The sequence below is a fragment of the Histoplasma capsulatum genome, genomic scaffold (assembly GCF_000149585.1).
Source record: "Histoplasma capsulatum NAm1 scaffold_3 genomic scaffold, whole genome shotgun sequence".
Lineage (NCBI taxonomy): Eukaryota > Fungi > Ascomycota > Eurotiomycetes > Onygenales > Ajellomycetaceae > Histoplasma > Histoplasma mississippiense.
The window spans coordinates 2524090-2536602 of record NW_001813980.1 but is presented as its reverse complement, the minus strand read 5'-3'; the positions used below and the strand labels follow the sequence as shown (position 1 = coordinate 2536602).

The window sequence follows — 12513 nt, the reverse complement described above, 5'->3', positions numbered from 1 at the left end:
TGGAGTAAAAGTCACTAATACTTGATTATACACCTATTTTAGCTGTGTATTCAAGTATCTGTGACCTATCGCCTTGCCTGCGGCCAGCCTCACAGTTTTACTTCTTCCATTCCCACCAACTCCGGCTCCCCTACTTCAACCATCTCCAGACCAAAAGACTCTCTGGCCGCCACTACCTCACTAGCCTTTTGCGTGAAACCTCTCCGCAAAGCCAAAAGGCAACACAGCAAACGACCAGCCTTCCGTGTGGCTTGACCCTAGCTAGTCGTCATTCCAGTTAAGCGCTCTCCAAGTTTCTCCTGGCGCTGGTTTGGCACGAGACGAGACAACCTTCCTCCCCCAGCCGACCACCGTTATTGTCAATACATGAGGGATCTCGAAAATCCCAGGTCTCGGAGCGGAGAGCCTACGTGCCTGACGACAATTTCTCGCTAAAGCACATTAGAGAACCCCAAGAAGCTGCACATTATTCACTCCCAAAATACCATTTCTTTCTGGGGTCCATGGAGCAGAGATATTTCCCATATGCCTCATCCTCGCGCCGAGTAACAATGGCAGACCCGGACGAGGAGAGCGATGATAACTCTGCTGCTTCGCTGCCAGCTGGACGCTCTCGCAGAAGGTCGACAAACAGCTTGTCCGCCTCTGCACACTCCCGTTCCAAACTGTTGCGCACGCCAAACAAATCCATTCCCCCATTTCACAACCTCCACCCCTCTGCTCCCACTTCCCCTCCAACTCCCGCCCCGAGTCCGACACCACACCAACGAGCCCCTAGCTGGCAGAGCGCTGGCGAAGACGAGGACACCTTTCTGCGGGATGCGAGACAGCATTTCAGCTTGCTAGGGCGTGCGGAGGGACAAAGATTTCTGGCGGAGATTCTGAATCTATGTGATAATCAGCAACTCAGTTTTGTCTATCATTTTGTCAGCCCGCGGCTGAAGAAGGATCCGTTTAAAGTGCTTCCGAATGAGCTATGTTTACGGGTAAATATTGATTTTTATTGTGCCCCTTTTTTTTTCCTTCCTTTTTAGCTGCCCTGCGGAAATTTTGTGCTAATGAGAATTGTAAGATCCTTTCATTCATCGATGATCCCAAAACACTTGCTCGAGCATCGCAAGTCTCAACACGATGGCACGAGCTTCTAAATGATGATATGACCTGGAAGCTCCTGTGTGATAATCATGCTTATAGAACCATGTCCGAAAACACCCAAGAGGATTCTGAGCCCTTCTCTTTTGCCCTTCCTCCAAACCCTTACGATCCCCGTTTCGCGCAGCAGCAGTTGAACAACAGCGACGACCCTTTGGCAAGTAATAATAGCGCAGTTACTACGCCCACGACATCCAGAGCACCCTCGTCGTTAGGAAACCACTCACGGAAACGACGAGTGAAGACCAAAACCTACAGATCACATTTCAAGCAGAGATACATGGTTGAAGCGGCCTGGCGGAAGGGGGGACATTTAATCACCAAACACATCACGCCAGATCATGGGGTTGTTACAAGCCTGCATTTAACATCCAAGTTCATCGCCGTCGCGCTGGATAATGCCAAGATTCACATTTTTAATACAGAGGGCGAGCATCAGAGGACATTACAAGGCCATGTCATGGGCGTTTGGGCCATGGTACCGTGGGATGATATCCTTGTCAGTGGTGGATGTGATCGTGACGTGCGTGTGTGGAATATGGCTACTGGGTATGTTTTGTCGCGTCTCTCATTCAATACAATACGATTCTGCCGCTAACCGCCGAGGTATTCAGTGAGAGTATCCACAAGCTGCGAGGCCATACCTCCACAGTGCGTTGTCTAAAAATGTCAAACGCAACTACCGCCATCTCAGGATCTCGCGATACGACCTTGCGGATATGGGACCTCGCGAAGGGTGTGTGCAAACACGTACTCGTCGGCCATCAAGCCAGTGTCCGCTGCCTAGGGATCCACGGTGACCTCGTCGTCTCGGGTAGCTACGACACAACTGCGAAGATTTGGAACATCTCCGAAGGGCGGTGCCTGAGAACGTTAGCTGGCCACTTCAGCCAAATCTACGCGATCGCTTTTGACGGTAAGCGGATCGCGACGGGTAGCTTGGACACGAGTGTGCGCATCTGGGACCTGCAGACTGGCCAGTGCCATGCCATATTACAAGGACACACCTCTCTCGTCGGCCAGCTGCAGATGCGCGGCGACACGCTTGTCACTGGTGGTTCGGACGGATCTGTCCGTGTCTGGTCACTGCTGCGGATGGCGGCGATTCACCGGCTGGCGGCACACGATAATAGTATTACGAGTCTGCAGTTTGATGATAATCGGATTGTGAGCGGTGGTAGTGATGGGCGGGTTAAGATTTGGAATTTGAGGACGGGCCAGTTGGTGAGGGAGCTGAGTCAGCCGGCGGAGGCTGTGTGGAGGGTTGCGTTTGAGGATGAAAAGGCGGTGGTTATGGCGACAAGGGCGGGCCGGACTGTTATGGAGGTGAGCTACATAATTCCAAAGACATACTCCCCCTCAAATTTCTCTTGTCTTTTCCCCCCAAGTTTTCCAAAATACTAATTCCAACATTAGGTCTGGTCTTTCGCACCGCCCGATGATGCCTTCGACGATCCTGGTTCAGACTCCGATAGCCAGTCCAGCACCGTAGAACTAGGCTTCGGCAATAACAATAGCACCAGTCACCATGAATTCGGTAATCCCTACCATCACCATCATCACACGGATGATAATATTAATAACCCCACCTCGTCTTCCGCCGTCACCGAAGTGGAATCATCATCATCCTCGCTATCATCATCGTCGTCCGTTGCTGTACTCTCCCCGCCTCCTGCCGCAGCCGCAGACCCAGTCCCGTTGACCTCCGCATCTACCGCATTGCAGAACACTACCCAGGACTTGGATATGCAAGATGTTTTCATCGATATCAGCAATAGCAACAGCAGCGGCGGCAGGGATGCGAATGACCACTGACTGGCCCGTGGTTCTCATAACCTCTAATTTTAACAATGGTGTAATAGCGAATTGGCGAATCGGCGATGGCATTTGACACTAGTTTGGTCGGGAATCTCATGCGATAACTTCATATATATATATATATATATATATCTATATATTTATTTATATGTATATTGTTCTTTCTCTAGGAGTAATGGAGACACAAGGAACGCGTTGACAGAAAAACAGGGGACGGGCGGGCGGTTGCGGTCATTGGTGTTGTTGTTTCTTTTTTAGATATAGATATGCTCCGTGACTTTTTTTGTCTTAGGTGGAAGAATATATAGATGGGGACGGAACAGGAGGGCGAAAGGGAAATGGAAGAAAGGAAAACACAGGACGGCGGCAAATTTCTCTTTATTTGATGAGGCCAATATATCATATCTAACGGTCGAGCTATTTCTGGTGTGTTTTAAGTAGTTGAATGCCTACCACCTAGAGGCAGACTGACAAAAACGCCAAAAATATGAACACAAAAATACAAATACCAAATAAATAAATAAATAAATAGGAGAAGAGAGGAGAGGAGAAAGCAAGGAATGAAAGGAATGAATTCACTCATTGATAGTTCTAGATATAAATAAAAGCGAAGTTAAGAATGGAAGTATGGGATGAATATAAAGTAAGATGAGAGATGTTTCTCGGCAGCATCTTGCTAGCCATTCAGGTAATGCTGTTAGGGGCGTCCGCCCCGTGCCGCTGGGCTGGGGGCTGATATTCCCCCCCCCCGGCCTGTCATCTGGGCGTTGAGAAGATTATTCCTATGTAATTAAGGTGACACTTATGCTGGTAGGCTGGCTAAATGGCTCGATTCAAAACTTGTTCAAAGTGAGGCCGATAACTCGCAACGCTTCCAACCTTAACGCTGTTTCGGCTACCATGGTGGCGATCCGGTCCTGTTATAGGGGAAAATGCCTTGGATACATCCCAGGGCCGTGGAACATTGACGGAGAAGGCCTGTGCTACGATGATGTAACCTGCTGGCCCAAGAAGCTGCCTGGCTTGGAAATTAGAGAGCACGAGAACAGTACGGGAACTCGAAAAAGTAACTCCTATCGTATTTCATACTGCTGACTGAACGGCTGCGTTCTTTTCCTTTCAATTGTGTCTCTTTTCGGGATCTAATGATGACTCTACGGAGTAGAAGGTGAAAAGAAGAGATGCATGTTATCCCTGGCCAGCCCCTGATAACGTAATCGCTCACCAGCCACATCGCTCTCACCGCTCTGGGAACAATGTTGATACGATCCGCCCGCTAACCATGTTAGTACCCCTGAGGCGGCAGAAAAAGGCATCGAGGAACCTTCCAAGCTCCCGACTCCAATTACCTTGATATCACAACCCTCCTACGCATCCAAGTTGTCATGTTTTGCCAATTCTTGCGCATACCTCACCCAGCGCCGCACATATCCTTCACTATTCCAACTTACTCACAGATCGGGCTTGTGCTGCCGCAGAACCACCAACCCGTGCCAATTCCTGGCATAGAGCACAGCAAACAGAGCACCCCAGGCGCACTTGAGACGGCAAGAGAAAAGCGCCGAGAAGCCCAAGTATGCTTTTTATCTACTTTCCAATTGCGCCATCCGAATTACGTAGTCGTAGTATTGTCAAACTAACATCTCATCCAGACACCCGTAAACAGGAAGACAAATGATGGATAGCCAGGAAGGCCCTTCGAAGGGCTCTGCCCACCACCACAACAACCACACCCATAATAATGCTCCCGCCCCGCCAAACCCCCCTAGCATAGAAGCAGCCTACAAGCACAAATGCATTGAGCTGAAAAAACGTCTAAACGAAGTCGAAGCGGCCAACGATGCAATGCGCATCCGCAACGCACAGGGTCACCGTTACATTCAGAAAATGCGCCTCGAGTCCTGTATGCTGCTCGAGCGCCTGGCTGTCTTGACGGGCATGGCTGAGGAACAGGGGATTAGTACAGAGCTACGCGCACGCACCGTGGCGCTGTTGAAGGAGATGGATCCTCATTACACGCCCGCGGCACATGGAGGAGCGGGAAGGGCGGGGGAAGGTCCCTCCTCTGCTGGTGTCAAGCGTGCGTTTTACGGAATTGATTACATGGATGACGGCACTGAAGGGAGCTCCGAGGGGCATCCGCCAACTGTATGCTACCTCCGAAGCTCCCGCTCTGGCTCGTTCGTTGCATTGAGTGTTTTGTGTTTAATCCCGGGCTATCATGTTGCTGACAGTAGTATCTCTCTATTCAGCCCCAGGAACGCCCTCTTCGAGTGAAACGTAGTCGCCGCACCGACGACTCCACCACCCACCTTGACAACCCTGATAAAGATGTTGACCTCATGAACCTGAGCACGTCGTCCACTCTCCCACCTCTCCTTCCAGCCACTCGACGCCGTTCCCCACCTCCCACCCACGAACTCGACAGCCGCATAAAACACTACAACCCACCACCCGCTCCTATGGCCTCCTCTTCAGCATTAGATCATCATTATCCCCGCCAACCGCCTCTCGCCTCATCCCCCTCCAATCACAACAACAGCCACCACCGACGCCCTAGCGGTAGCGGGACCAATTTTGGTCAAGGCCAAGGTTCCACGCCAACAGGAACATCCGAACCTCAACACTCCAATCAGCGGTATATATCTGCCTTTGAGGACTTCACCAATCGCACGCGGGACAAGGTTATTCATGACCTCGTTGACGCGTACGGTCCTGAGACGAATATCACGCCAGACGATGTCGATCGTGCACTTGCGGAGCATTGGGAGTCGTTAGACCCAGCAACTAAGAGGCAGTACGGGGACCGGCGCGAGAGCAGAGATGGCTTGTAATATTATTCATAACTAACGAGGAAGGGGGAAGAAAAATGGGGAGGAACCCAGCCAAGGTTTCATTCTCGTCGATGTGTTCTGATGGACCTTTGTTCTTTTCCTCTTCCACTCGCATAAAGTATCTTGTAATAAATATATCGCCCGACGGTCGAGCACCCCCCTTCTCTCGCTTCCCTTTCTCTGTTTCGTTGTCAAAACTTCCAGCAGTTTTCGTCGGTAGCTGGGTTATACTTATTTTCCCCATGCCACATTCGTTGCTGGTGATTTTCCCTGTTTTCTTAAACCCCCCCCCCACCAATACCATATTATCAGCAATTTTGCTCCCGATCTATATAAGCACTCAATTGCCTCCCTGCCTGACATCTTAATCATTAGCCCCAAACTACTGTACTCTTACCAGGAAGAAGCTTTTGGCTGAGGACTCGACCTCTGTACCTTACCACCTCCATTTCATATCCTTTCTTTGTCTTTTGTCCCTTCTCTCTCTCGGACACATTTTTGATATTTGTTCCTTCTTCGCTTCTCTTCTCTGCCTTAAAAACCCTCCTTGGTTTTTTTTTTTTTTTTTTTTTTTTTTTATTTCCGTTATTCCCAGCTCTCTGATGGAATATTCAGTTCTTCCTAACCTTGCGTATTTGCGTACCTTTGTTTTTCACCGCCAACTCCGCCGTCTTGCTTTTTTCCCTTCCAAACCAACGTTATGTCCGTCTGGTATTATACCTACAGTTTTCAACCCCCCTCACAGCCACCGACTTTCCTGATTTCGGTAGTTCATTTCCTTCTTTATTTAGTTATATGTACGCGACATGCTTCTGGTATATTATGCGATATCAGTGGGGATTTTCTTCAACTCGCGGGGTTGCTGTTGCTGTTACTGCTGCTGCTGCTGCTGTTTTCTGTTTTTATTTCTGGCTTCTCGCTTTTATGCGTGCTTGTTTCGTTTGTCTTGTCTTTTTTTTTTTTTTTTTTTTTTTTTTTTTTTTTTTTTTTTAAATAATGGGATATATAAAATGAAGCGGGATGGGATGAAATGATATAGAATGAAACGGACAAAGCTCTTGTAGCTTTGCCTTTAAAAAAAAAAAAAAAAAAAAAAAAAAAAAAAAAAAGCTCCTTTCTATACCCTAGAATGTATTCATAGCTCTCTTTTTTTGTTCGTTCAAAGTATGTGCGGAGGGAAGTTATGGACGATACGATACGTAAGGACCGAAGAGACAAGAGAAGAAAGTCACTGGAAAGGTAAAATGCAAGGTACGACGAAGGAAATTAATAAAATAAATAATAAGAATAATAATATGCAACAATCTCCCCCTTTTATTTTCCCGATACTCCCCCTTTGGGTCGAGCTGGGTATCGAAAAATATGAATTGGGGTTAATATAGTGGAAAATAGAGCGTCTACTGGAGACAATAAAAGGGAGAGAGAAGTAAAGAAATAGGAATTGAAATCCGAATGGGAATCGAAGCCAGAATCACCCTACAGAACACTCTGTAACAGCTGGGTAAATATGTAATAACGATATGAAGAACATATGTACAGTGTATGTAATACAGATCTGTGGGGTGGAGAAAGTATTTTATGATACAGGACATTTATCTGTATTCGCGGGAAAGTAAATGTATAGAACGTGGGAGGGCTGAGACAGATGAAGCATGTATGAAGATCGTTAGTCCTTAACAGGTACGGTATGATTTAATTCCTGCTCTTCGCTGAGTAGCTTTTCTAGTCGACTCCAGCGTATAGGTCGACAACGATGTTTATGCCCGCAACGACGATTTCAGCGGCGATGAGGATGATTACTAGATTATGTATATTGTCAGGAGATTTCCAGTCTTGGATGGTAGAAGCGGAAAAAAAGGAGGGGATGAAATATATTTCTCAGGTAAAACTAATGGAGACGGGGAAAGACGACTTTGCACATACCAATCCATTCCAGGTACTCTCCATGCCGATGACTCAGCTGGTCTTTCAAGACGGCAAGCAAATCCGCAATCACGTCCAACCTCTCCGTCAACAATCCCACACGCTGGTCCATCTCCAGGTAGCTACGCACAGCTTGATACACAGGCTCTAACTGCGGTTCCGCCCACATGAGCTCAGGACTATCCAACACAGATCCCTGCAAATGTATATTAATGCGAAGGATAAACAATTCTCCAATCTGCATATTAATCTGTCTCCGCGGCAGGTTCACACTACCTGTCTCCGCAATCTGCGCTGGAAGGGGTGAGGTCTTCGCGATGGTTTCTGAAACGAGGTCTTCAAACAATGACGTCTTGACAGACTGAGAGAGTGCGTGGGAGATGGCGAGTTTGGTCATGTAATTGTGCGGGTCTTGTAGGGAGATGAAGTCGTTGTAGATACGCGCTTGGTAGTCACGGGTGTAGTAGAAATTGAAGTTTTCGATCTGCGTGTCTTCGGTGCTGAGGACGGCAGTGGCGAACCTGGATACTTCGCGGAGGAAGCGGGTTTCTTGGGCAGGTGTCATGCCCCATATTACTACGGTGCCGTAGTCGAAAAGAAATATTTCTGGTGTGTAGATTGTGGTGTCGAAATCAGGCCCGTTCGCATCGTCCGTGGTGGATATAGTGTCTAGCGTGTTGGTGGCAGGTATTGCAGTGGAGGAGTCTGCTTGCGGACCATGGTGATTCTCTTCCAGGTCGATAAGGCCCTCCTGCCGTCGAATCCTTTGGTCTTCGTCATCGATCTCAGATGAAACACGCTGCCCCTCAGGTCCTTGACTAGTAATTTCTGAAGCTGCTGATATTTCCCTGTCATCTTCCTTAAGCGAATTGGACTGCCGGATCTTCTGTACATAGTCATAGTTATAAGGCGAATATACGCATTCATCGAACAGCTTCGGATTAGAGCCTCTAGTATCAGCACGGGATTTAAGAAACCTCACAACACCGTCGATTGAATATGAACTCGCAGTGCAGTATGCTGTCACACGCGGAACGTGGTCCCGATCTGCTTTACCCAGCCTTGCAGCGTGCTTTCTAGCAGTTGGCTCTTTAATCCGGGCGATCTGCGAATACACTTCTCTCGGGATTTCTTCTTCCGAAAATTGGGCCTCTTCACCCGTAACGGGATTGGGAAGCAACTTAAGCTTCTGGGTGTTTTTGGATGTTCGCTGAGGGCCAATTTTAGGATGGCTTGGAGAGGAAGCCGAGGTTACCTGGTTGTAGGGTGCTCTGGGGCTATGTCGACGAAGGAACTTGCTGTTCAAAGCTGCTAAGTTGGGAGAGCCACCACTACCAGAAACAGTTTGCATTGATGGGCTGCGGGGAGCTTTTGAAATATCCCTCGAGGTTGCCATATCATTTGATATCCTCCGCTTGTTTTCGGCGATAGGATCGAAGGTAACCGTTCTAAATGGGCGCGGCTCTTCCTGAGGCATCGATGGCGAACCCTGGCGATCAAGCAGAGGTGAGGTTTCCATATTTACCGACGCCATGACTAAACGAGGGCTGTATATCGGTGTCAATTGCGATCATACGATAGCTGGTATACCAATGTGGTGTTGTTCGTCTGACGTAGCCAAAAACCACGGCTCCTCCACTTGAACCAATAAGCTACGTCAAAGCTTTGCCACGGATTCTTGAAGGCTTTGGCTCATCATGTGATATAACCTTAAATTGACTACTCACCGTGGAATAGGATACTAGAGAGAGAATACAGGATACGGACTATCGAGTCCACGGTTGCAGAGGCACAAGTGCAAAGGTGCTAATGACTTAATACCAAACAGATAATTGCCCATCTGAGCATCAATGCATTTTGGTTTGGTCAATTGAAACCATCACGCTAGAAAATCATACGAGTATCCGTAGTACAAATGGCTGTTGTTCTCTTTACGCTACATGATGCACACTTGACTTCACGAAACAAAACAATATCACTTTCGAAAGAAACCCGAAGCTCCACCAATCGTTCTCCTTAAACTACCACCGCCTGGCAAGTGACGGGTTCCGGCCAGCAAATTCTCACGCATCTGACGACTCCTCTTGGATGACTTGGGCGGTAGGCTGATCCCACTCGAATCACTGATTTCCGTGCTCTCCAGGACACGAATCGATGTTTCACCAATCCTAACATCCTTCGGCTTCTTCTCAATATTATCTAGAAACTTATGCTTTTTTGACTTTGGCATGGACGACAACACTATTTCAGATACGCGGGTGATTCTACTATCGTTCGATGTAGGTTCTGCGTTCAAGATCTCATCCGGGAGCAGCTTGGGAAGCGATCTGATAGGTTTGGAAAGAGATTCCTGGAATGTCGCGGAGCTTTCGGAGAGAAGTTCATTTTCCCCTGCTCGGTGATCTTGTGGAATGGAAAAAGCGTGTTCCATTATTACCGGGGCTTGCTTTGAGACTGCTTGGGCTTTCAGTCGTTGATCCCGCTCTCTTCGTTTTGCTTTATTCAGCTCTTCGGTCCTTGGGTTGATGTTAGAGGTGAAACCTTACACTTTGGGTATACCGGAATGGAACATTCAACACGAACCTTTGCTTAGCCTTCGTTTCTTTTCGGGCATTCTCCTTTAATTCCCGTAGTTGCGTAGCGTTGTCTATTGTTTCGGGGGCCTCATCATCCTCACTGTCTTCCACATCATTAGATTCTTTGGGATCCTCTTCGTCCGAAGCTTGCTCATTCTTCCGAATGATGACCGGAGCCTGTTCCTCGCTTCCAAAACGAACATGTGTCGCCTTGGCGGTGGAATTTACCTGAACCCGATCAGGCTCCGTGGATGTACTGGTTGAAACATGTAAATTTTCCTCCTCGGGTTGTATTTCGTGCTCGGCAATGTCGCTTGAATCGGCGGTACGGAAGGGTAGTCTTTTTACAATAACCTTTTCTTCGTCAACGGGTTGAGGAGCCGGGGAGCTGGTGATACTGGAACTGGAATTTTTCTGCTTTCTTCGTTTGGGCGATTGGCTTTCCGTCTCATCTTCCGAGGCAGCAGCCTTTCGCTTCCCATTTGTAGCGGGTGACGAGTTCACCGGCTCTTCCTCCGCGGTTGGGTACACAGTCCGTCTAGTAGCGGACACCATCGTAGGTGACAGGTTTGTGGTAGTGGGATTGGCTATTTGGTCTGGGGTGGGAATGTCTTGTTCGACCCCAGGGTCCGGTCTCACAAATATGCCTCGGGCAGCTGTGACGATATGAGAGAACATAAGGTAACAAATGAACAAGGTTGAAAAACCAAGCTTCCAGATAATCCGTACTTTTATTGCTGATTCGAGGGTCAAGCTTTGAGATGGATCAGAAATTTGTAGTCCGGAGTTATGTTGTTCCGAGAAATTTGTAGTAGATTATTTAACCCTAATCTTTATCAAGCCGACCTCTGATGAAGTGACGGGGATTTTTAAAACCTGTGGAAGGAAAATTGTATTATTGTATTCGGGGCCGATCTCCATATAATAGGCAGAAGGCACCTGGTTAATAGCTAGGCGAGTTTTGGTGGGACATGTGAATAACAAATGAGGTGACCTCTATTGGCGCCTTCCAATCATACAATTCGATAATGATATTAAAGAAGTAAACCCGCACAGTGCTGACCGGAACGCCATACCACATTTAAAACCTAGTAAATAAACCTTTTTTTAAAAAAAGTATAATCAAGCATCGTAATACTCCTCCGCAATTCGTTTCCTCTCCATCGCCTCCTCCTCAGCTGCTAAATAATCATCTTCTCCAAGATCACTAACTTCATCCCACATCTTGTCAAACTCATCAGCATCATTCCCCGGCACAGCCCACATTGACTCCCGTAGCCGCTTATTCCGCTCCCTATCCTCCTCGATCCGCTGTTCGATCTGCCGTTTATCCACCTTAATGCCGCTTGGCCTAGTCGTGGGGCCTGGGGCCTTGACCGAATCTCCGCCTTCAATGGTCGTCTGGCCGGGCTCCACAAACTCAAGGTCAAGAAGATGCGCCGGGTGACTTTCTCTCTCTTTGAGACATGCATCGATTTCACGGACAGTATCTGCGGAGAGGAACGATTTTGACTGCAATCCGTTTAGCACGCGGCGAACATGTTTGACATTTGCGGCACCGGAACCATCTGGCGGGGCAACCGCGTCGACAACGCGGAGGATATCGCGCTGCATCATGCGGACGAATTCGAGGTGGTTTTCCTTGGTGGCCATATCGCAGAGGTGTTCGATGAAGTACATGATATTGGCACGGTTGTTCATACTGTTCTATAACAACATTCAAGCAAGTGATGTCAGAAGACTTATTTTAAGATTTCAATTTTCGTTTTATTTTGCCGTAATAGGGTGTAAAGTGTAATTACCATTTCTAGCTGTTCGAGAATGCAGGAGTGAAGGTCCTCATCCATATCCCGGTATTTGAGTGCATAATGAGCGGCTTTCTGCGAGGAGGTGACAGAGGCGCTCAGATGCTGGAGCTGTGTCGTGAAGCGCATGCGCACCTCGAAGGGATCAGCCATCTTGGATACGGGCGATGATAACGATTTTCGAGGAGCAATAGGCGTCTCATAATGTATTCCCAGATTAAACGGCCATGGTCCGGTCGAATACAGACGTTGTTCTTGGGAGATGATTGGAATGTTCATCGCCAAGGCGGTGTAAGTCAATATCGAAGATCGCTTAAAAGCTTCAGCTCCACCAAACTCTAAATATTTAACTCGCTGGAGGGTCCCGCCTTCGATTCTCCGCACAATGTTGCAACATCACCTCCC

The 12513-nt window shown here is 48.0% G+C and overlaps 5 protein-coding genes across 5 annotated transcripts; 2 read left to right on the top strand and 3 right to left on the bottom strand.

Annotated features, from left to right (window-relative positions):
- Nucleotides 1-551: 551 nt before the first annotated feature.
- HCAG_03905 (conserved hypothetical protein) lies at nt 552-2967 on the top strand (the record flags this gene model as incomplete). The annotated part of the gene is made up of 5 exons (XM_001541757.1): nt 552-986; nt 1073-1701; nt 1847-1888; nt 1926-2478; nt 2569-2967. The coding sequence occupies 5 exons, from the start codon at nt 552-554 to the stop codon at nt 2965-2967; spliced, it is 2058 nt and encodes a 685-aa protein (XP_001541807.1).
- A 1680-nt stretch (nt 2968-4647) lies between these two features.
- On the top strand, nt 4648-5804 carry HCAG_03904 (predicted protein; the record flags this gene model as incomplete). The annotated part of the gene is made up of 2 exons (XM_001541756.1): nt 4648-5118; nt 5223-5804. The coding sequence occupies 2 exons, from the start codon at nt 4648-4650 to the stop codon at nt 5802-5804; spliced, it is 1053 nt and encodes a 350-aa protein (XP_001541806.1).
- A 1722-nt stretch (nt 5805-7526) lies between these two features.
- On the bottom strand, nt 7527-9261 carry HCAG_03903 (Sad1-interacting factor 2; the record flags this gene model as incomplete). Its single annotated transcript, XM_001541755.1, has 2 exons — nt 7527-7603; nt 7728-9261. 2 exons carry the CDS (start codon nt 9259-9261, stop codon nt 7527-7529), a joined length of 1611 nt encoding a protein of 536 aa, XP_001541805.1.
- A 968-nt stretch (nt 9262-10229) lies between these two features.
- Nucleotides 10230-10858, bottom strand: HCAG_03902 (conserved hypothetical protein; the record flags this gene model as incomplete). Its single annotated transcript, XM_001541754.1, has 2 exons — nt 10230-10268; nt 10298-10858. 2 exons carry the CDS (start codon nt 10856-10858, stop codon nt 10230-10232), a joined length of 600 nt encoding a protein of 199 aa, XP_001541804.1.
- Nucleotides 10859-11425: 567 nt separating this feature from the next.
- Nucleotides 11426-12261, bottom strand: HCAG_03901 (conserved hypothetical protein; the record flags this gene model as incomplete). The annotated part of the gene is made up of 2 exons (XM_001541753.1): nt 11426-12010; nt 12106-12261. The coding sequence occupies 2 exons, from the start codon at nt 12259-12261 to the stop codon at nt 11426-11428; spliced, it is 741 nt and encodes a 246-aa protein (XP_001541803.1).
- Nucleotides 12262-12513: the final 252 nt, after the last annotated feature.